This window comes from Callospermophilus lateralis, chromosome 9, assembly GCF_048772815.1.
Source record: "Callospermophilus lateralis isolate mCalLat2 chromosome 9, mCalLat2.hap1, whole genome shotgun sequence".
NCBI classification, from domain to species: domain Eukaryota; kingdom Metazoa; phylum Chordata; class Mammalia; order Rodentia; family Sciuridae; genus Callospermophilus; species Callospermophilus lateralis.
The window spans coordinates 60,254,022-60,276,735 of NC_135313.1; the positions used below are offsets into that span (position 1 = coordinate 60,254,022).

The 22,714-nt window shown below is 42.2% G+C and overlaps 2 protein-coding genes across 2 annotated transcripts in view; both read right to left on the bottom strand.

Moving 5' to 3' along the window:
• The window catches only part of Myo3b (myosin IIIB), a 408,160-nt gene that overhangs the window by 272,146 nt on the left and 113,300 nt on the right, over positions 1–22,714 (bottom strand). The gene's annotated exons all lie outside the window — the stretch shown is intronic.
• LOC143407389 (PRELI domain containing protein 3B-like) lies at positions 14,774–15,371 on the bottom strand. The gene is made up of 2 exons (XM_077110293.1): positions 15,166–15,371; positions 14,774–15,068 (listed from the first exon to the last, which is right to left on the bottom strand). Exons 1-2 carry the CDS (start codon positions 15,369–15,371, stop codon positions 14,774–14,776), a joined length of 501 nt encoding a protein of 166 aa, XP_076966408.1.

Here is a 22,714-nt window from a genome sequence, read left to right on the forward strand (position 1 = left end):
AAGAGAGACCTGGGGTTACACAACACCCCCTGGAGCCTCAGCAGGAACAACTGGAGCCCAGGATCTGCTGAATCCCCAGCTATAACTGCCCAGGGACAGTGGGCAGGTCACATCAAACAGGTTCCCAGACTGGAGTCTCCCCATACGCAGGGACAGAAAGCTCTCATAACAGCACCACTTACACTCTGGTTTTGCTTTCTTTCTGCCTCAGCTTTGATGCTTCATCTAACTACCAGCAGGTACTTGTTGAAAAGGGAAAAAAGAGCAAAAGGACTGGGGCAGCCTCCTTCCCTGTGCCTAGCCCAGCATTTCAAATGAACAAACTCAGAGAGCTGGGGCTGAAGGGGAGACAAGTAGCTTTTTTTTTTTTTTTTTTTTTTTTTTTTTAATTCATAGCATGTGAAGGGGACAGTGGACCAAAGCTGCCTCTACCTTCCTTCAGGGACAGGCGTCCTGGGAGCATCAAGGAGAGGACTGAAGACAGGTCCTTCCAGGCACTTTGGTAAGGAAAACTCCTTAAATAGAATTTGAGAGCACCTAGGAATCCCCTACTCCACCCAGCCTTATGAGAATAGGTCTCTGCTGGGTCGGGGATGCAGCTGAAGGTAGTGTACCTTGTTTCACAATATTAGCACCCACTGGGGAAGCAAGGCTTCCAATGCTGTTGCCAGGTCATTTGGCATGTTGGAGAGACTTTGGATCACAGAGAAAGAGAAATGTGTGAATAATGAAGAGAGAATCAGACAAGGAAGAAACCCACACGTGAATCTGTTGTCTCGTGGAGATCCAAAAACTGGAAGGGATGATCAAGAGGATTTGTCAGTTCTCCATGCTTACTAAGCACAGAGTGGGCTGAAAGTCACACCGTGGAATCAGCAAAACTGAAACGTGGTGTGTGGGGGGACAAACGCTAAGCAGTGTATGACAATCCAACTGCACTGGAGGGTTTTAGGGGAAGGGCAAGAAGGCCTTGAGGGTAGAGCCCCATCCTATGACACTCCTGTGTACTTTTTCCGCCTGGGGGCAAAGAGCCAGACTGAAGTGGAATTACTATTGAACTAACAGAGGAAAGTTCCCTCTTGGAGCAGATACGGCTGAAAGTCATACTAGATAACAGCATTGTATTACTTCATTTACTCTGCAAACACTTATTCCACAGCACTAGAATTAGTCAAAATAAACTAATTCATAAAAAAAATCATGAACCTTTTCCTCAAGGAACTATAATCTTATTGGAAAGACAGAAGGATCAGAGAAGCATAGGAAACAGAAAAAAGCCAGTGTTTGCTTACATATTTAGGATGAGAACTAATAACATGAAAACAGGATTTCAGAGACACAGGGACCAAGATATTCTATTCTAATCCTCTGTTTCAAGAGGTAAGGAAACTGAGGTCAAGTCCTGATAGTGATAAAGCCAATGCACCAAGTCCCATGGGAGAACCCCTCCTGCTCTGCAAAGCAATATGGGGGTGGAGCTGTGGCGGGGGAGCTCCAGTCAGGCTGGTAAAAATGGAGCCAGGACTGGGGGGACTGATGTAAATTAGACTGGCGGAAAAAAGGTAGAAGACGTGTCAGAGTGGAGGAATCGCACAAAGCAATGCAAGAAGAAAAACCAGGCAAGCTGCAGAGCCAGGAACAGTCACCTCACTCCTAAGCAGCCACCTAGGAACATGTAGGAGTAATCATTGGCTGTAGTCCCTCTATCAACTTTTTATTGCTTTATTGCTTAATACTATACAATTTGATGCCCTAAACTCTTACTGTTTAGGTGTATCAGTTCATCTTTCCATCTAACTCTCCTTCCAGGCAGGGATTTAGTGAATGAAGATAGAACTGACTACCAGCATCATCAGAACTCCAGACAGCGTCCTAGTACTTTATAAAAACAAGATAGAAACCACTCACCTGATTTGGAGGACAAACGTAAAAGAAACAAAGTAGGATATATGTATTCATTTCAAAATGCTTATTAAGCCATGAATTGCAAATTTCGGATGCAGAATATCTTCCCCAACCAGGGGCTGAGCAGGTTTTTATAAATAGGATGAATAAAATAAAGGGCAAATAAAAGTGTTGTGGGAATGGGTGCCAACCCATGTGAGTCTAGCTGGACGAGGCATTCAGCAAAAGAAAAAGAGAGACAGAAAGAAACAAACCAGTTTTGGTCAAAGAAGTTTGAGAAACATTGATGATCCTCTAAAAAAAAAAAATGTGAGTTTGGAGTTTCATAATGTACACAAGCATCTTAAAAGTTCTCACAAGTACTGAGGTTAAGAAAACCTCTTAATTTTGTTTGAGACCATGTTTCAAACTTGACCACCACAGAACCTTGTTTTTTATTTTTTCTTCAATGGGTTTAGCAAATGACATCCTTAGAAGCTCTGCTGCCAGAGTTAGTGGAGTTAGTAGAGTGCTTTTAGAATGGGGGCAGCCTTCAGTTCAGTGGAAAAAGGGGAAAGGCACAGAGCCCTTAGTTATTGGCACATCTGGGACACTTGTGGGTTATTTGAGATAATGTCTCAAACAGGGGAAGGACATCCTCAAGCTCAGAGTTTTTAACTCTAAGAAATTGAACAGGAAGTATCTTTAGGGAAATTGCTTTTGTCCCCCCAAATCATAAGTAAATCTTTTATTTGCTGAATTTTTAATCTCTTTTTTATAAAATTTAGGTTTAGATCAGTTTCTATGTGCTAAGAGACAAAACAACAGAATAGAAAAACACATTATGCTGTCAGACATAGGTAAGAGACCCTGGATTTACAAGGCCATGGTGGGTGGTTTGAATATGATAGAAAAATCCACCACAAGAAAAAAGGAGCAAATTTCAGCCTTGAAGGAAATCAATCCATTACCTAATTTGAAATTCTAGTACTTTCCATCATGCTTTCTTGGCTGAAGATTAATTCTCAGAATTCATTAGTGTCACCACATTAAACACAGGTTGTTGCAACCATTTGCAGCTATCTCCCAGCCTGGCTTATGCCCAAAACAGGCAAAAGGGACATTTTAGCAAGAAGCAAGGTTGGGCTGTGGAGCTGAAGGTGCCTGAGGGCCCCCCTCCTTCCAGACCATAATGCACTGTCGCTGTATAAACTGCCATTTCATAACCAAAAATCCGGATGCTGCAAGGGGGAGCTATTTATCAAGAGTCACAGGCTGATGTTTACCCGTGAATAAACGCTCTTGATATAGAGCAGCTGAAAAAGCAAAAACTAAAAATACTGGTGAACTTGATGAGAAAAGCGTGGGGAAAGGCAATCTTATCCCACACAGCGGGGCAACACTAGATCAAAACTTGGGATTTATGTCTCTTCTCATTTCTTTATCAACATTCTGTCTTTCATACTTTCTGCAATTTTCTTGTAGGCTTGCTACTTCGATGGTTAAGCGTTCCCTGCCGGTACAGAATAGCTAAATGGTTTTTGATCTGAGCAAACATTTCCCTGCCCCGTGATTCACCATGCTGCCCTGCGGTTCCTATCATCCTCAAACAGCAGCCTGACTGACAAAGAGGCCTTCACATCAAGAGGAGAAAATCCTCCAGAGAATAGACTAATTATAGGCTAAATAGCAGAGCCCGGGGTACTTTGTCTTGGAAGAAAATTTCCATTCTGAAAGACAAGACTATGACAAACACAGGCATTTCCCCCAAAATGACTAATGCCTTAATTTAAGAAAATAAAAAGGCAGACTGAGAATCTTGACATTGCCTATGTTGTTTCAGTAAACCACCGCCTCTCTGGTGGAATAGGTAACTGCGTTTCAGTTTTCCTGAAACTTACAAATACGGTATTTGGTAGTGGTGTATTAAGGTCTGAAATCCCATGGTCACTTCACACCTGGGGCGGGGAGCTGGCGGGATAGGGGTCCTCACCTGGAACAGGTAAATGAGATCTGGAGCACATACTCATGAGGCAGTTTTACAGTTATCAGAGAAAAACAGACGCTACTTACTTTAAAACAAAAAAAGGCCTGAGAAGGTAGGAGGGAAGGTTTTAGAACAGAAAACTCAGCCTGCCTTTGAAGCAATAATAGGAACAGCTTCTGTCCTGCAAAGTAGGAAAGACAGGAAGGGTAGTTGCCATTTTGCCTGAGATCCCAAGGAGGGAGGCCTGGATGCAAGGTTGGGGAGAAGAGCAACTCAGCTTAGTAGTAGGTACTTAGTACTTAGTACCTGCAGGCAGAACTGTCGGCACCGAGGGTCCAGAGGGAGCTCAGATGAAAAGGAAATGGAAAAGGAAGAAACTGGGAGATGGACAAGAACCATTTTTTCACACCCAGTAAAGAAGACTCAAAGAAGGTGAAGCAGGTAGGAGAGAAAAAGTGTGGTGTGATTTGAAGCCCAACAACCAAATCTATGAGCAAATAACACAGAATCTCCCTTGAGAGTAAAGAAGTGTGCACCAATGGAGCTGGAATTCCTAGAAGGGGCTAGAGGCCTGGCTGAGGCAGACAGCTGCACTGTGTAACCCCAGAATGCCCCAGAGGTACCGACTGAGTGAAACCTAGAGACACTCCTTTCACACTGTTTCTGATCCCTTGGGCCATGGTAAATAATTGTAAAAGCCCAGATTAACTGGTTGTGTCCCTAGAGAAGGAGCTGTGATACAAATTCTAGGTCCTTAAGCACTGCGTGTCTGGGGACAGCCTGAGGGCCACAGATGGGAAGGAGAGTATACACAGACATCAGTCTGGAGAAAACAGGGCACCATGTAGAAGTGTTAGTCAAATGAGATGAAGAGTTCACTTGCTACAGCTCAGAGTCAAGCAGCAGGTGAAGATGAAGATGAAGCACAGGTTCAGGGTAAAGAGAGGCGAGTCCAAGGAGAAGCCAGGGGAAGACCTGAGGGTGGAGGTGTTGCTTTATCATTTGTTGTTGGGACTTAAGCTGTTCTTCCCAAGTGTCCCATGGCATTTATAAGACTGGTTACAAGCATGCCTTCTGCTGGACATGATAGCAGCTCAGGGGCATCCTGATTTTTGTGTCCTAGTACTCAGGCAGTCTTCATGACGGTACTTGGTGGCCCCCAGTCACCCGATTCACACTTCCCTGTTTTCTTCCTTTCTCTCTTCCTTAATTGGGTTTTTGTGAAAAGCACTTGACCGTTAAACAGGTATTTCTCCAAGGCAACTCCAGGCACGTGGTACAGTCAAGGCACCAGACAGCATTGTGTCCGTACTTCAAGATGGAGCCCCAGCTGCTGGGTTACGAGATGTTGATCTGATCAAGTGCCACCCTGTGGTTCCGAGGGCTGGGGAAGGTGTGATTATTGCGGCTCAGAATCCTGCCAATTGCTGGATCTCTCAGTCCACAGTATGGCAGCTTCCCAGAAGCTGGTAGGCACTGCCACTGCCGGCATAGCTAGGCATCTCCTGCAGCACCTCAGCCACTGTCTCCTGGGCCTCTCCAAGGGATGAGATCGGTCATGGATCAGACTTCACTTCTTTTAAAGGTCTTTGTTTAAGGTGAAGATTAGAGAAATATTTGCATGAAGCAGCCCAGGAAGATAAGGAGCACCAAAGGACAAAGTGATAGGTGCATCCAGAGGATGGTGGTTATGGAAAATGTGTGTGAGGTGGGGCAAGATAATCCAGAAGTTAGCAGATCCTTTTTTTTTTTTTTTTTTGGTACCAGGAAGTTAACTCAGGAATGCTTAACCACCAAGCCACATCCCCAGCCTTTTCACTTTTTATTTTAAGACAGGGTCTCACTAAGTTGCTTAGGGCCTTGCTAAATTGCTGTGGCTGGCTTTGAACTCATGATCCTCCTGCCTCAGACTCCTGATCCACTGGAATTACAGGCATGCACCACAGCACCCTGTGGCAGATTCATTTTTTAAAGATACAATTGTTTTGTAGAAACATCATCCTTAAAATAGTCTGTTGATGTGTTTAAATAATATAAGCAATCACCAAAACCATTATTCTCCTAAAAATGACACATGTAGTCATTCATTTTAAATAGTATTGGCGCAATAATACACAGGGATTAAGAGTGAGATATGGGGGGGGGGGGGTAGTTCTAGGGTTGTGGCTCAGTGGTAGAGGATTTGCCTAGCATGTGTGAGGCACTGGGTTTGATTCTCAGCACCGCATATAAATAAAGGGCCGCCAACAACTAATAAAATATTTTAAAAATTATTCACTTTCTCTCAGTGGGATCCGTACCTCTAAGGACAAAATTCCTGTTTGACAGATGTCCTAATCAAACTCTGCAAAGTTCTGGGGGTCTGGGGAGGGGGCTTTGAGGGGTCTGACAATTCAGCAAAAACAAAGACCTTGGGAATTTTCAAGTTCAAGCCTCTGAGTATTCTTGTTTTTGAATGTTTGGCTAATTTCTTTGATTCAAAAATCAATTTCCATTTTGACAAACAGTCATGGTTTGCTTCTTAGTTCAGGCTTAAGTGCCCAGGGACATACGAATTGTATTCTTTCCCCTTGATCCTGCTTGCCACTCTGCCCTGAATTAAATCCATAATTTTCATTTGTATGCATTTTCTCCTTACAGAGGGAAGAAATGGATGGTACCCAGCCATTCCTCATAAGAACTGAACAACCAGTTCCACGGTGCATGACTGTTACATGCTCAAGACCACCCCAGGACTGGAGTGGGGGCCAGGAGAGTGCAAAACAAACAAAGATATTGATAGGGAACACACAGACACTAGTGGTGGGAACATGAGGTTAAGGGAACAATTCTATAAACTAGGCCCACTTTGCTAACTCCATATGCTTTCTTAAACTATAAATGTGTGTGTGTGTGTGTGTGTGTGTTTACACACATACACATATATATAACCTGCAGCCCTGCCTGACATAATTCAATAGGATAGGTTACATTCCTCAGCAAACAATCTGTTATCTGCAGGAGAAATATAGGCCCAAAATGCAGACAAAAAGAACTCAGGTTACCCTAAAGTGGGGGGACTTTTGTGACCCTTACACAGACCTGATCCCAGAACTCAAGAACATAAGGATAATTTCTACTTTAAATCATAAAATCTGTAAAAACAGGTCTCGGGTTGTCATGTGCCGTGGGGACTTGAAAGTCTGATGTCATCCTACTGTCAATCAAAAGATAAGAGGTAGATGTGGGCGGGACTCTGGAAACTTCCTTGAGAAACCCCCCCAATAAAACTGGAGGGCAGGAGGGGGTATGCCATCTTTCATCTCTCTTAGATGACCCACCCTCTCTCTTAAGAGTGTCCCCTTTTCCCTTTCCTATCTCTTCAATAAACTCATGCCGCTACTCTGAGTGACTCGTCTGAAAGCTCTCCAACATGACGGCAAGTGAGGCAGGACAGCAGGGGGCTGCCTCATCTCAGTGGAATGGCTCATGCCATGAGAAACTTAGCATCTTATGGGGTAATACTGAATTTACACATATAAAATATTTCGAGAACAAGGTGATATTGAAATTATTGATTCATTCAAAAACACGTTAGGTATTTGCTGTGAATGGCATGTACCAAGTGCTTGGGAGAAACATGCCTGGAGTGAGACACTGGCTCTTGCAGAATTTAGAAACAAGTAACAGAATGGACACGGACATAAATAACCATAATTCAAAGATAAAATGCATAAGCACTAGAATAATTCAGGCAAAGTAAATTATTCTAGCTAGGAGAACAAGTATTTCACAGGCAAGATGATACTTGGGTCTTAAAGGACAAAGGGTACATCGAAAGTGCAGGGAGAAGCATTCAAGTGAAGGGTACAGAAGCCCCTTGGGGAGGCCCCTTGGTATAAAATGCAAGACTTAATCAGGGAACAGAGTAGAACAGAATCCTGCAGGTGTAATAGATGAGAGTAAGAATCTGCCTTGGAACTTTTTTCTGGAAACTAGAAGGCCCTATGCAATGAGCTTGGGTTTGCTTTCTTAATCTTAGCCATACTGAAAGGGAGTTTTTAAGCAGAAAGATTATACAATTAGATCTTCCTTTAAAAACAAACTGGTGGGGCTGGGGTAGTGGCTCAGTGGTAGAGCGTTCACCTAGCACGTGTGAGGCACTGAGTTCGATCCTTAGCACCACCATAAAAATGAAATAAAGACATTGTGTCCACCTATAACTAAAAAATAAATTTTTTTAAAAAAAACTGGCATCTAATTACAGAGTCAAATGGAGGAAGGGAGGGGGTCCTTTTAGGAAACACCCATTGAGTCAGCACAGAGGACCCAGGAGGGAAAGATGATGATGTAGCTGTGGAAACTGAAGACAAGCCAAAAGCACAGAAAGAGAAGAGAAAAAGTTGCTGGTGGTATCTGAGGCAAATTTCAATTTAATAGATGGACCTGCAGCTACATCTTTGTATACATCTGTCTTTCACCTTCACTATCCACAAGAACATCTCTCAAAACACCCCAAAACCTTGAAGTTACCAATTCCAGGATCTCTTTTTAGTTCTCTTTGTGCTCAAGCCCTCTGCTCAGGCCTGGCTCACGGCCGCTGTGGAGCTGCCCTGCTTTCTTGAGCATTTTCTTTCCTAGTCTGCAGCAATGCTCCATCTCTCAGTCATTCTCTTACTTCTTGACCACTCTTGCTCATTTATTTTCATTGCTGGTTAGAGCAAAAGACAAGGCAGAGGAGAGGCAGTATGCAGAGACAAGGAGCAGTGAGCATAGAACAGAAAGCATTTGTGTCCACAGGCTTGGAACGTGCTCCTAAGCCACCATTCAGTTTGCCCAGTGGATCAAATGTGCTAACCAATATTGAAGAAATTTGCATATCACTGGGAAGGTTATTCCTAGCCTTGGGAACTCACAATCCCAAACAAGTCTGAAGATTCTGATGAAAACCAGTGAGCTTAACTCAAAATGCGTATTTGGCACTAAGTAAAAATTACAAGTGTAAGAAAATGAATAAACACAACTGATTAATTATTAAAAATGATCTTTATAACAGTTTTAATGAGATATAATTCACATACCATTCAGTTCACCCATTTAAAATGTATAATTCAAAGCCTTTTTTTTGGTACTGGGGATTGATTGAACTCAGGGGCACTCGACCACTGAGCCACATCCACAGCCCTATTTGGTATTTTATTTAGAGACAGGAGCTCATTGAGTTGCTTAGTGCCTCTCTTTTTGCTGAGGCTGGCTCACAGTCCTTTTTTGAGAAATAAAGAACAGACATTTTTCCTTCCACATTGTTCATTTACACAGTTGTGCAACCTTTACCACAATCAGCTTAAGAACATTTTCGTCACTCCAAAAAGAAACCCCATACCTCTTTGCACTCACTCCCCACCCCATGTCCCTTTAACCTTCTCCATCTCAGGAAACTACTAATCTATTTTTCTATTTTTATAGATTTGACTAATTTGGACGTTTGTTATACGGGCATTTCTGTGACTGTTTTTTTTTCACTTAGCATGTTTTCAAGGTTCACCTCTATCAAAGCATACGTTAACATTTCATTCCTCTATAATACTAAAAAATGTTTCATTGTATGAATAGACCACATTTTATTCATTCATTGATCAGTTGATAGGTTTGGGGGATTATTATTAAGCTATTACGAATTAATGTTATAGCCATTTCTGTTTTTTTGTGTGCACATGTTTTCATTTCTCCTGGATGTACTCCTAGGAGTGGAATTGCTCTATGTTTATCTTTTGAAGAACTACCAAGACTGCTTTCCAGAGCAGCTGTGTTGTCTTATATTCCCACTAGTAGGGTACGCAATTGATTTTTAATACTTCGTCCTGTTCCAGAAATAATTTCAGGCATCTTACAATAACAGGTGTTTCAATGAAGGTATATGTAATGAAGCAAAAATAAAGCAAAGGGTAAATTTGGGAAGAAAAATAGATTTTGGAATGCTAAATAAATGACTTTGTCAGAGAGGTCCACAAATTTGGCTCCAGTCTTCTAAGCAGACAATGTGGAAGGAAAAATGTCAGTTCTTTATTTCTTAAAATCCATTCTAGACAAATAGACTACTAGCTGCTTAGAGAACAGTGATAATTGGTAATGAGACTAAAGATAAGTTCTCCTGGGTTTTCACAGAAATGACTGCAAGTAATGTAATGGATACTGTTTCTCTCTAGTAAACATGGTCATGAGTTCCATAGAGTATTTTTCTTTCTTTCTTCCTTCCTTCCTTTCTTTCTTTCCAGCAGTGCTGGGGATTGAACCCAGGTCATCACGCATGCTAAGCAAACACTCTAACCACTGAGCCACATCTCCAGTCAGAGAGCTATTTTTTTTTCCACTATTAAAATTGGTGCATTGTCATTGTACATGATGATGGGATTTGTTGCTACATATTCATACATGCACACAATATAACAGTGTAATTTGGTCAATATCATTTTGCAGTATTTCCCCTTTCCTTTTCCTCCTCCCTCCCCCTGGTCCCTTTCATAGGGCTGTTTCTTAGAGTGCTCTTCAATCCTAACTAATGCCTAATACCAAAGAATCATCTAGCAAAAAATTCATCCTGGGTGGCCAATACAAAAGGCACAGACCTCTGATCTTAATCCAGGGCTAACCCTACAAGAGACCTGGTGAACTTTTACAGGCTCAGGCCCCTTGACTCCTAATAGTGTGGAAAGCTGGCAACCATCAAGTGAAGGAAAGGCAGGGGCCAAGGCACACGTGCTGATCATACAAAGACCAAGAAGAAGATTGCAAGGAAATCTGAATTCCTTGAATTGAGAGCATCCCAGAGGAAGGAGCAATTTTATCCCTACTGTGGGAGCTGGGGGAGGGGGAAAGGACTGAGCATCCCAAGTGGGTGTGGAAACAACAGGGCAGTCAGTTTGCCTCCTAAATGATGCTGATAATGGTTCCAACAAGAATTTCAAGCTGTAATACAGGGTGGGGATAGGGGATTCACAAGTGTCCTGGGGTCATGATCACCCACACTTTGTGTCCTTCCCTCCATGTGTGTTCTTTGGATACAGACGTAAGTGGATTCAACATTCCCCTGTGGGTCACCAATTCCATGCCTATTGTTGATGGTATGAACATCAAACTGGGGCAACGAATCAAGCCAGACTTTCCTAACAATCTCACCACTCCTGAAAAACCTGGGGAAAAAATCTCGTCTGATCACATGGAGTTGTGAATGTTTTATGCAACTCTGGATCGTACACAGCTACTGACTGACTGTCTTGGTTCATGTTCCTGAGAAGACAAATTGTCACAGTGTCTGTCACTTGTTATCCCCCTTCTGAGTCAGAAAGTTTCAAAGGACAATGAACTACAAGGCCCAGATTGGTACTGCTGCTGCGCCTTGGAAAGAGAGCTCGTCCTGAGGAAGTGGCCACCCAAGGAAGCCTGTGAGTATTGCTTCTGTGTGTGCTTTTAGACCAAGAAATGAATACGTCACCCCCCAGGGATGTCGATCCAGTGCCTTGTTCAAGCACTAAAATTTGTAAGATACAATATTTTTCTTTTTTAGGCAAGGGAATGAATAAAGACACAGTATGCCAAAGAGAGTCTGGGGAGTCCTTAAAACTCCTCCATTAGCATGATGGAGCAGTACAGCTCCATCTATTACATCAAAGCCTCATCAGAGGCCCTAATCCTCTCTGAAAGGAACTCTCAGGCAGCCAAGCTATTAATTTACTGAATAATAGGCCATCTGATTAACCCTTGAAAAGCAAAGCACAGGCACTGCAGGCAACAAATGTTCCCAGGGGCTAAGAATGAAGCAGGAGGCCTTTGGAACAGTTTCCACTGCAGTGTTAGGGAACCAGCTCTAAGCCTAGGTTTACTGAATGGTTGGCTTTCTGCTTTCCTTCCCCATTTCCCCTTTCTCTCTCCCTAGAGTATGCTGATTCCCTTCCCTGGTACTGTAGTGTGTCCTGAGCTTCAAGCCAGCCACATACTCGGTGACGTGCTTAGATAGGTGATGTGGAACTTCCATGTCACAGAATAGACCCACAGCTGCAAATCAGTGACAATAAAGACTCTTTTAAGAACATTTATCCAGGACTGGAGTTGTGGCTCAGTGATAGAGCCCCTTGCCTGGCATGTGTGAGGCCCTGGGTTTGATCCTCAGCACCGCACATAAATAAATAAATAAATGATAAAAAAAAGTCCATGGACAACTAAAAAAATATTTTTAAAAAGGTTAAAAAACAGTTCTATCTCCAAAATATTATATTGCAAGTATTCTGCTGTCTTAAAATAAGAATAGGAAAAAAAGGGAACAGAAAGCTTTCTCAAAAAGAAATAAACATTAGGAGTACTTAAGAAGTTCATCATGACACAGTAAGGAATTAGTTAACCTTTGACAATACTCTTTCTTCATGAGAGCTACAATATTAAACAAAACTACATGAGAAAAAGTTTGATAATTAATGCTTCCAAAGCACAAAACTTATTAAAAAGCTAATGTAATCAAGATAATCAGTTATTGGTATAGCAACAGACACACAGGCAGTAGAATTGAGAACACAGAAATAAATTTTAAAAAAAAAAAAAGAACATTTACACACCTACATCTGCTCTAGGGCAGGTCATGTGTGATCTGGGGAAAATAGAAAAGGAGGCAGAACCCACAGCTGGGTAAAAAGAGGGGGTGTGGGTCGCTAGCTTGGGCGTGAATGAGATCACTTCTAACTCAACAAGAGAGGCCTAGCATGGAACCAGGTTGATTCTTTTATGGGATTCTGCTGCTAGAGGTAGACAACTGGATGCTATGTTGCCAAGGACAGGTAACAGGTAAGCTGGGTGGAGGGTTTCACTTGGTGTGCTTTAATAAATCACATACACATCAGCCTTTCTGCTGGTTGTATCAGATAATGAGATGAATGATTGAATGTATGACATGGCGGTCAATTATCATGTGGAGGATATAAATTCTATTGTGCTGAGGACATTTATCTCTGTATTGATCTGGTTTTGCTAGCAAGGATCATAAATTACTAGCCTTCCACAATCGTATGATAAATACTCTAATAACACAATGCCACCGACTGTTTTCCCAATAAATTCCCTTATGTTTTCAGTTAGAAACATGCAGGGTTTATTTTATTTTACTAAAGGCTTTATTTTTTAGAGCAGTTTGGGGTTCACAGCAAAATTAGGAGGAAGGGACAGAGCGCCCCCTCCCACCCCCAGCTCCCGCTCAGGCATAGGCTCCTCCATTATCACCTCCCCCAGCAGGACATTGATTACAATTGGTGAACCTACACTGACACCTCAGAAATCAGAACTACCTGAAGTCCATAGCTTACCTTAGGGCTCACTCTTGGTGTCATCCATTTTATAGGTTTGGAAAAATTTATAATGACATGAATCTACTACTATGTTATCTTCTGCATATTTTCACTACCCTAAATCCTGTTATGCCTAGTCATCCCTACCCCCACCCCATCTGCTGACAACTGCAGATCTTTCTGCCATCTCTAATTTCTTCTTTATCTTCTGATATGGTGTTTATCCTATATGGAGCCTTTTCACACTGGCTTCCTTCATTCAACAATGTGCATTTGAGGTCCTTGCATGTCTTTTTGCAGCTCAATAGCTCCTTTTCTTTTGAGTGCTAAATAATATTTCATTGCATGGATGTATTACAGTTTACTTATTCATTCACGGTCTCTTGCTTCCAAATTTTGGCAATTATAAAGATTTCATAAACATCTGTATGTAGATTTTTTTCCCCGACACAAATCCTTTGGGTGGAATGCCCAGGAGTATGATTGCTGGGTTGGATGGTAAGAGTGTATTTAATTTTGTAAGAAACTGCAAACTATCTTCCTAAGTGGCTGAACCATTTTGCATTCTGTCCAGCAATGAGTAAGAGCTCCTGCTGTTCCACATCCTGGCCAGCAGCTGATATTGTCAGTGTCTCAGATTTTGATCATTCTCATGGTAATATCTCCCTGCTGTTGCACTGGTTTAATTTTAACTTTATTGCCAAAAAGTTACAGGTAGTATGAAGACCATGGAGGAAGGTCTGTTCGTCCCAAGCAAACAAATAGTGATGTGTTAGAGCCAGCAGCCACGAGCTCACTGGGAATCACTGTTACCTTTCCAGGAATTTTGTGAAATAGCTGATATCACATTGGTAGCTGGAAGGTGGTCATGGTGGGCATATTTAAACCACAGAAATCAGTAAACACTATAAATCAACCCCACCCCACCTCTGCTCAGCAGGATATTACAGAGCACACCACTGCTTGGGTACTGGAAGTCTCAGGGAAAACCAACTGCCTGGTCATTCCCAAGCATGGTCATAGGGGTACAAATCTCTTTTTACTACCCATTTCCTCTAATTCTTTTTTCCTTTTTCACTTTCTGCCTTCCGTTGGAAGGATGAAAATTTTCTACAGACCCTTTATTCTTTCTGTTGGTTTAAAAACTATACATTGTTTTTCCTTTTCCCTCAGGTAATGACTTTATTTTTTTAGTTAACATAACCAGCCCATGGTATAGCATGCTAAATCATAAAGTACAAGTCTAAGGAAGGTAATACCTTTACTAAGTTACAAAACTTTGGCAAATCAACACAGTACTCTATAATACAATAAAATATTATTTATGTTGGAGTCATATATGAGACTTAGTGATGATTTTTACTCCAAAAATATCATTTAAATACCAAATCAAAACAGTGTGGTTTTTAGCAGAGCACGTTATTTTATACAATTTAATGTCTTTTAAAACTATACAAATTCTCATTTTAGAGTCAGTTCCCCCATGCAGGCTGTGCTAGTCTGTATTAGCAAGGTGAGTGTGTATGTATGAGGAGAGGCTCTGCTTGCTTGGCTCTGGGTTTGGACCAAAGTCAGGTACAGTTCCAATGCTTTATCATTTTTCTACAAATGCCGCCACCGCCACTGGTGTCCTCATGCTTCCTCTTGCTGAAGCCGCCAACTCTTCAATCTCAGCATTTAATTTATGTATTACCCATTCCATTACTTCTCCGCCTTTACTAGCATTAGAAGATATCGTGGTCACCATCAGTCCTTCCAGGTAACTGCTAAGGCTGACTCCCTGCACAGAGATGATGGCTTCCTGAGTCAAAATAGTCTTTTCTGGGTCTTGAGGATGTGGTTTGTAGATAAGTCTCTCATCCACTGAAACCATATTTGTAAACGAAATATTAAGTTTTTAATGATTTAAGTTCCATTGTTTTCTCTACAGGATCAACTACAGAATGTTCTTGCACATTTGTTTTGGTTCTTGCTGAACCAATAAGAGACTTCATGATGGAAGGCAGTCCCCACTCTGTGCTAAGAAGTCTGTGGCTGTGCAGCTTTCCAGAGGGATCTATATGTCTGTCCAGCACATCAACTCCAACCACACTCGGGTTCATAGGGTTTAGGTATTTCTGCATTGCAGCTGTTGTAACAGTTTCCCATGGGTGGTCAAAGACAGCTCCGAGGTCCAAGGTCCAGATTTTCATGGTGCTGGAGGCCTGAGTCCTGCCCCGGAGACTCTGGGGAACAATGAGGCCACACTACCCAGCCCCACCCTACGCGTGGCCCCAGGCCCTATCCTGGCTGGGCCAGGCCTCAGCGCCCTATATATTGTTTTTTATAGTGTTGGGGATTGCCCTATAGGCTTAACATGTATGCTGAACTATAAATTTGCCCTCTTTCTTTTTATAAATTATTTTGTTGGTGCATTATGATTATACATAATCTTGGGATTCTTTGTGATATATTTGTACATGCTCCTAGTATCAATTGCTCTACTTCATTTCCCTATATCTTCCTTCTTCCTTCCTTCCTCTCTCCTCTGATTGCCTTTTTCTACCGGTCTCTTTTCTATTTTCATGAAGTCCCTTGTCTTTCCTTTTTTCTCTCTAGCTCCCCCATATGAAAGAAAATATATGAACCTTGATCTTCTGAATCTGGATTACTTCATTCAGCATGATGCTCTCATCCGTTTTCAGCAAATGACATAATTTTGTTCTTCTTTATGGCTGAGTAAAACTCCATTGATTATATATATACAATTTTCTTTATGCATTCATCTGTGGATGGACACTTAGGCTGATTTCATAACATGGCTTCTGTGAATTGCACTGCTATCAACATGGATATACGTGTATCACTATAGAATGAGGACTTCCTTTTTGGATTCTGTCCTCTTTATGAGCACAGAAATCTATGCGTGCTTAAACCACATCTTGAACAGTGCCTGTCCCCCAAGCTTAAGATTAGTGTTAGCTTTTACATATCTTATCCCAAATTGTTTTCCTTCTTAACAATTTCACTCCTTCGGGCTGTTCCATGAAATTAACTTCATTTCAAATGAATTTACATTTCACTTGTTATTTTTGGTAGTTTCTTAGAAGCTTCAATGCGTTTCAAAACTTCATTTGGCAGGCTCATTTGGGGGAGAAGGGGTCTGTTTCCTTCTCCTCTCTCTTCCCCTGTGTCCACTCTCCTAGTGTAATAATTTTAAAGTTATGTCTGCCCAGCTCTCTGGGGCTCTAGCATAGAGTCAAGTATTAGAATAGCATTTTTTTATCCTGTTTTCTTAGGTATATGGACAAGTCCATCACTGTGACAACAAAAGTTCTGGTTGCTTATCAATCCTTCTATCCAGAAGGCAGCCCAAAGCCATAGTCCCAGATGACGGTCAGCACTGGCCCAGGTGATGGAGAACAAAGTGGAAGAAACCTGGGTGCTTAGAACATGGGCTCATGTGACCCCCTCCCCCACCCTATTTTTTTCCCCAGCCTCTTTTATCAGCTCAGGAGACCAACCCCAGACTCTTGAGCAGAGTCCAGCTCCAGATCCTGCCTTGCTTGGAGCCCTCTCGTCCCATTTATCAACTGAAGCCAAACTCCCAGCCCTGCTGCTCCTCCTGCCAGCAGCCTCAGTCTAGTTGAGCACTTTGTGTTTTTGTTCCATTCTGATCCATCATAGAGTTTAGGTTCCTTCCCTCTGTCTCTTTCCTCCATTCCTTCCTTGCTTTTCTCCTTTCTTCCTTCCTTAGCAATATGATTTTGGCCTTTTCTTTTCACATCGGGGCTTGTCAATGTTATATGCTCAGAAAAGTATACATCCAAAAAGCCCTTTGGACAGAGAATTTCCTGTATGGAAGCACATAAAGGCAAAACTCCTTCAAAATCAATCTTGTAATTTCGTCTGCTTACTATCATCCTAAATTATTTTTCTTTAGTATGTTTCTTCATCCGCTGGTATGAAGAGTGTTTTAGGCTACTAATATATATGGCCAAGATTAGCACCCATGAGAAGTGCCATTGACCTTCTATAACAAGGAAGCAGAGTTTGTCATGACCTCCAACTTCTCCACACCTCGATTTCCACCTATCACACTACACACCGTCCTAAAGCAGGCTTGGCCTGGCAATGATTAAGGCAGAAGGAAACACCACTCTTTTAGAGTCCTGGCATTGACCATGGTCCTAAAACACCACGAGTCATGAGAACAACTGTTTCTCTTAATCCTGAGTTCAGAAGTGGCTCCTCTCCAAAAAAAAGGTGATGGGGAAGGCAAAAATAGGAAGTGGGAGGTGGGGGATTGGAGAGAAGTGGGCAGAGTTGTTAAAAAGGAATGACCGTTGAGATTGGTGGGGGGTGGGAGGTGGGGGGATTGTTTGGACATCATTTCCATATATTTCAAGAACCAAAACAGAATCCACAGCTAACCTTGTAACTTTCATCAATCATTTTTTTAAAATCCTATGATGATTCTGGAAGTTTAACGTTCATTTTTGCTCTGGGAAGGTGGTGGGGGGCAGGGTATGCAAAGCCTCTCCTCTTCTTCAATTTTGTGTTTGTGGTTAGGAGTCATTGTCCAAAAATCATATGTTCTAACATTCAATTTCTAACCAGGTCCATTAAATTCTGTGCATAAAGTTGGAGGATGTCACTTCCTCCTAGAATTCCAGTTCTTCAAAAGACACTGATGTTTATTGAGCTTCTGCCACATGCTGGAACTGTGCTAGGTACTAGGTACAAAGCAGAACAGATTCATTCTCTGCTCTCAAGGACATCACAGCTTGAGTAGGGAGACACAAACAAGCAGCTTCAGGATGGTTTGCTCTCCTCTCCTCTCCTCTCCTGTAAAAGGCGCCACGCAGATACGAAAGCATGAGGGAAGGGCCCGCTGAGTCTTCCTGGGGCGTCAGAGGGAGCACCACCTGTTCAGTTTGCTGGGATGGGCAGGCAGCCTGGAGGAGAGGGTGACACTGCATAGACACAGAGACCAGATCCTTTATGACCTTGTGTGGTTTGAGTCCTAGCACATCCTATAAGTAGTACAAAGCCACAGAATGATTACAAGCCAGGAGGGCTTGATCCGTTTGGGAATAGCGATCATGCTGACTGTTCTGCAGGATGGTTTGCAATGACTGCAGTTGCAGAGCTGAGGGGATATTACAGAAGCTGTTACTCTAGTTGGAGCAGAGAGCTGAAGTTTTACCTGAAATCACCAGGACACTGTGTACTAAATGAAAGGAGTCAAACATGAAAGGTCACCTGTTGTATTAATCCATTTATATAAAATATACAGAACAGGGAAGTTCAAGAGACAGAAAGAAGATCGGCTGGTGGTCAGGGACTAGAGGGGAACGGGAAATGGGGAGAAACTGCTTAGGTAGGTATGGGGTTTCTGTGTGGAATGATGACAATATTTTGGAACTGGACAGAAATGGAAGTTGCATAACATAGTAAATGTTTGAAATGCCACTGAACTGTTCATTTTAACAGGCTAACGTTAGGGCTGAGGATGTGGCTCAAGTGGTAGCGCGCTTGCCTGGCATGCGTGCGGCCCCAGGTTCCATCCTCAGCACCACATACAAACAAAGATGTTGTGTCCACCAAAAACTAAAAAAAAATAAATAAAATTAAAAGTCTCTCTCTCTCTCTCTCTCTCTCTCTCTCTCTCTCTCTCTCTCTCTTCTCTCTTCTCTCTCTCTCCTCTCTCTCTCTTTAAAAAAAAAAAAAAAAAAAAAAAGGCTAATATTAGCCAGGAGCCGTGGTGCATACCTGTAATCCCAGCAGCGTGGGGAAGCTGAGACTGGAGGATGGCAAGTTCAAACCCAGCCTCTGCAAAAGCAAGGCTCTAAGCAACCCAGTGAGACCCTGTCTCTAAATAAAATACAAAATAGGGCTGGGGGTGTGGCTCAGTGGGTGAGTGCCCCTGAGTTCAATCCCGAGTTCAAAAAAAAAAAAAAAAAAGGTTAATATTATGTTATGTGATTTTCACCTCAATTAAGCCCACATACACACATTCTAGCATCATGAGCTAAGAAAAGATATTGCAATATGACACAGACCTGGGTTTGAATCCCAGCTCTGCCAGGATGCAGCTATGAGACCTAAAGCCTCTCTGTCACCTAACCTTTAATAAGTTTAGTATCCTGAGCAATAACCTGCCTTGTATGACTTGAATTCACTGAAATCATGCAAGTAAAGTGCATTTCACCATGTCAGATGCAAAACCGCCAACAACCAGCTCTAAATAAGGCATATTATTAGATCTGCGATGTAGCTCCGTGGTAGAGTGCTTACCTAGCATGCATGAGGCCCTGGATCCATTCTCAGTACCATGAGGGGAAAATAAAAGCTTCTTGTTAAAATTATTATCTGTATTCTCCTCACAGACAACTCTAAATTAATTCAACTACTTTTATTTTAACTCTCAAGTATTTTTTAGGATATGCCTAATTTAGATGAATGTCAGCTAATTGGCTTTCTTTAGCTAAGTGAGTTTTGTCATAAATTTTCACATTGCAGAGAACTTGGTCAATATTAAAAAGAAATGTGAACTCTACATACACAAAAGTATGAGCTACATTAAGTCCATGGCAGGTATCATTGAGTGACACTAGTCTATGCCCACCGCAAATAGCACGGGAACTCATGGACTCTACCTTAGACAGAGATTCAGAAACTCCACACAGCGTTCCAGGAAGGGGGTCTGATGGTCAGAGTGGGGTTGCAAGATGACACCCATCTGCTCTCTCCCCATAATAATTTGTTCCTCTTGGAACATTTATTGGTACACGTGACCAATAAATCTCAGTACTGAGCATATATTTAGTTCCTGAAGCCTCTTTAAAGCCAGAAAATCTTTGGCCATTACAGAAATTCCCCAATTTTAGTATTGAGCAATATGTTTTGAAGGGAGAATTTAGCATAAACCTTTAAAATTGTATACATATTTAAACAAAAAAGAAAAGAAGGATGGGAAGAAGGAACACAATGGCCTTAGGTACAATACTACTAGTACCTAATATTCCCCCGAAGCTCTACAGCATTCACAGGTAGCTGGGTATCATCCTCACCTACAGTGTAGGAAACAGAGATTTGGAATCTCTAATGATTTAAGGTGCTGTGCCACCCAGTCATGCGTGCACTGAGATCCTGGGCTGCCATATCATCTACCACAACCTGAGCGTTTGGAGGCTGGAGGTCCAAGATCAAGGTGTCAACGGGCATATTCCCTCTGAAAGCCTTGGGGAAGGTCTGCCAAGGCCTCTCTCCTAGCTGCTTGTGGTCCCTTGGATGGATACATCCTGACACTAGTCATCACATGACCTTCTCTCTGTGTGTCTGCACCAAATTTCCCCTTTTATCAGGACACCAGTCATATAGGATTGGAACCCACCCTACACCAGTATGACCTCATCTTAACTAATTATATCTGCAAGGGTCCTGTTTCCAAATAAGGTCACAGTCTGAGATACTGAGGATTAAATCTTCAGATATGAATTTTTAAGGGGTCCCAGTTCAAACCATAACTTGGGTGATCAAAACCAGGCTTTCTATGCTTTAGTGTGTGTGAAACCTTGTTTTAGCCTAAGGGTTCAAACTGCTGGACTCTCTTAAAGGCAAGGATTTCCCATTACTCACTCAAATATTGCCTTTTAGCAAAAATCTTTTTTGAAAATTTATAGCCTTCATATAAAAAAAAACAGTGATGATTTTCCCATGCATTAACCTGACATGAGAGCTAAATATCATGCATTGAATGACCTCATGAAATTCTGAATTAAAAGACTAAGAAATGAACAGAAACCACACACGAACCCAAAAGTCAATGGAAGACCAAGAGATTCTATGACATCTTATTATTTTTAAAACTGCTGCTGTAAATTTTGAATCTAACACACACATACACACACACACACACACACACACACACACACACACACACAGTTCTTTCTTCATTAGAGCCAAAGGGTTATAACTGATATTTTTATCCCTACCATAAATGATCAGTGGGCTGAAAGAATGTAGTACTGGTGATGTGGGCTGACACTTTCATTTTTTTTTAATATTTATTTTTTAGTTTTAGGTGGACACAATATCTTTATTTTACATTTATGTGGTGCTGAGGATCCAACCCAGTGCCTTGTGCATGCTAGGCGAGCACTCTACCACTGAGCTATAACCCCAGCCCAACATTTTCATTTTTAATTGAAATTCTAACTGACTCAGAGCCAGATTTCCTTCTGCACCACAATCTGTGGAAGCAGCCTGGGAAACTCCAGCAGTCAGGGAGCAGAGGACTGGGGTGTCCCATGGAAACAGGAGAACGTCATAGCTCTCAGGAGAGGCCCAGGAGAGATGTCCACACAGACATTCCACCTTGTCCTTACTGCCAGTCTCTCCCAGGCCACAGGTCATCCTTGGCGGGGGTCATGACGGCCCCTCCTTAGGACCCTCTTCTTCACCCCGTGGGCCCTGCAGGCTGTCTTCCTACTCATGTCTCTTTTGGATAGCATCATCATAGGGAGCTGGTCATTATCACCATATGATAATGTCCATTTTATAATAAAATGTTCATCGTGAACATCTGTTGGACCCTTACTCTGTCTCTCATTTAATTCTTGCCCCCCCACCCCGCCCATCAAGTGGCCTGAATCAGAATGCTGTCTGTCTGCAGCAGTGGGGAAGGAAACAGTGCCAGGACCCTGGGAGGAAGAACACACAGCTGAGAACTGTGGAAAGAGAAAAAGAGACGGAGGTCCAGGAGGAAGAGTGAGACCCCACTCCAGAGATTTCAGGCTCTTCAGAGAATATATGTTGGAGAGATTCGGAGCACAGGATCTGAAGTCAGACTGTATTCTAGACTGTCACTTAGATTTCTTTTTAATGGTACTAAGGATCAAACCCAGGGGTGCTCTACTACTGAGCTACATCCCCAAAGCCTTTTGTATGTTTTGTTTTGAGACAAGGTCTCACTAAGTTGCTGAGGCTGACCTCAAACTTGCTATTCCTCTACCTCAGCCTCATGAGTAGCTGGGTTTATAGGCACGTGCCTCCATTCCTGGTGCTTCTTAGATATTTGACATTGAACAAGTTAACATAACTTTTCTGAGCTTCAGTTTTCTCATCTGTAAAAGGGGCTAATAATAAATGTATAATAATAGCCACTTGGGATTAAAATCACATCTGTAAGTGATAGATTGCAGCCAATAATGCATTATGTGAAACTGTCAGAGGTCTTAGAGTAAGGAGATTTACTACTTCCATCTGACTAAGAATGTAAATGTTGGCACTCCAGCAGACACTTTGGTCCACGAGGTGCCCTTAGGAGTGGAGTAGCGTGAGGGCAGGGGTCCAGTGGCTGCTATGTGGGCCTGCCACACCACATGTGGCCTAACTCCTTATTTACTTTATGTGAGAGAAAAATAAAACCCAATCTATTCTATGCCACTGCTATTTGAGGTTTTCTATCACATACAGACTTGATTGGGGCTTGGGATACAGCTAATATTACATGGGGATAATATTAGAAGGACCTCCTGGACTTGTAAGA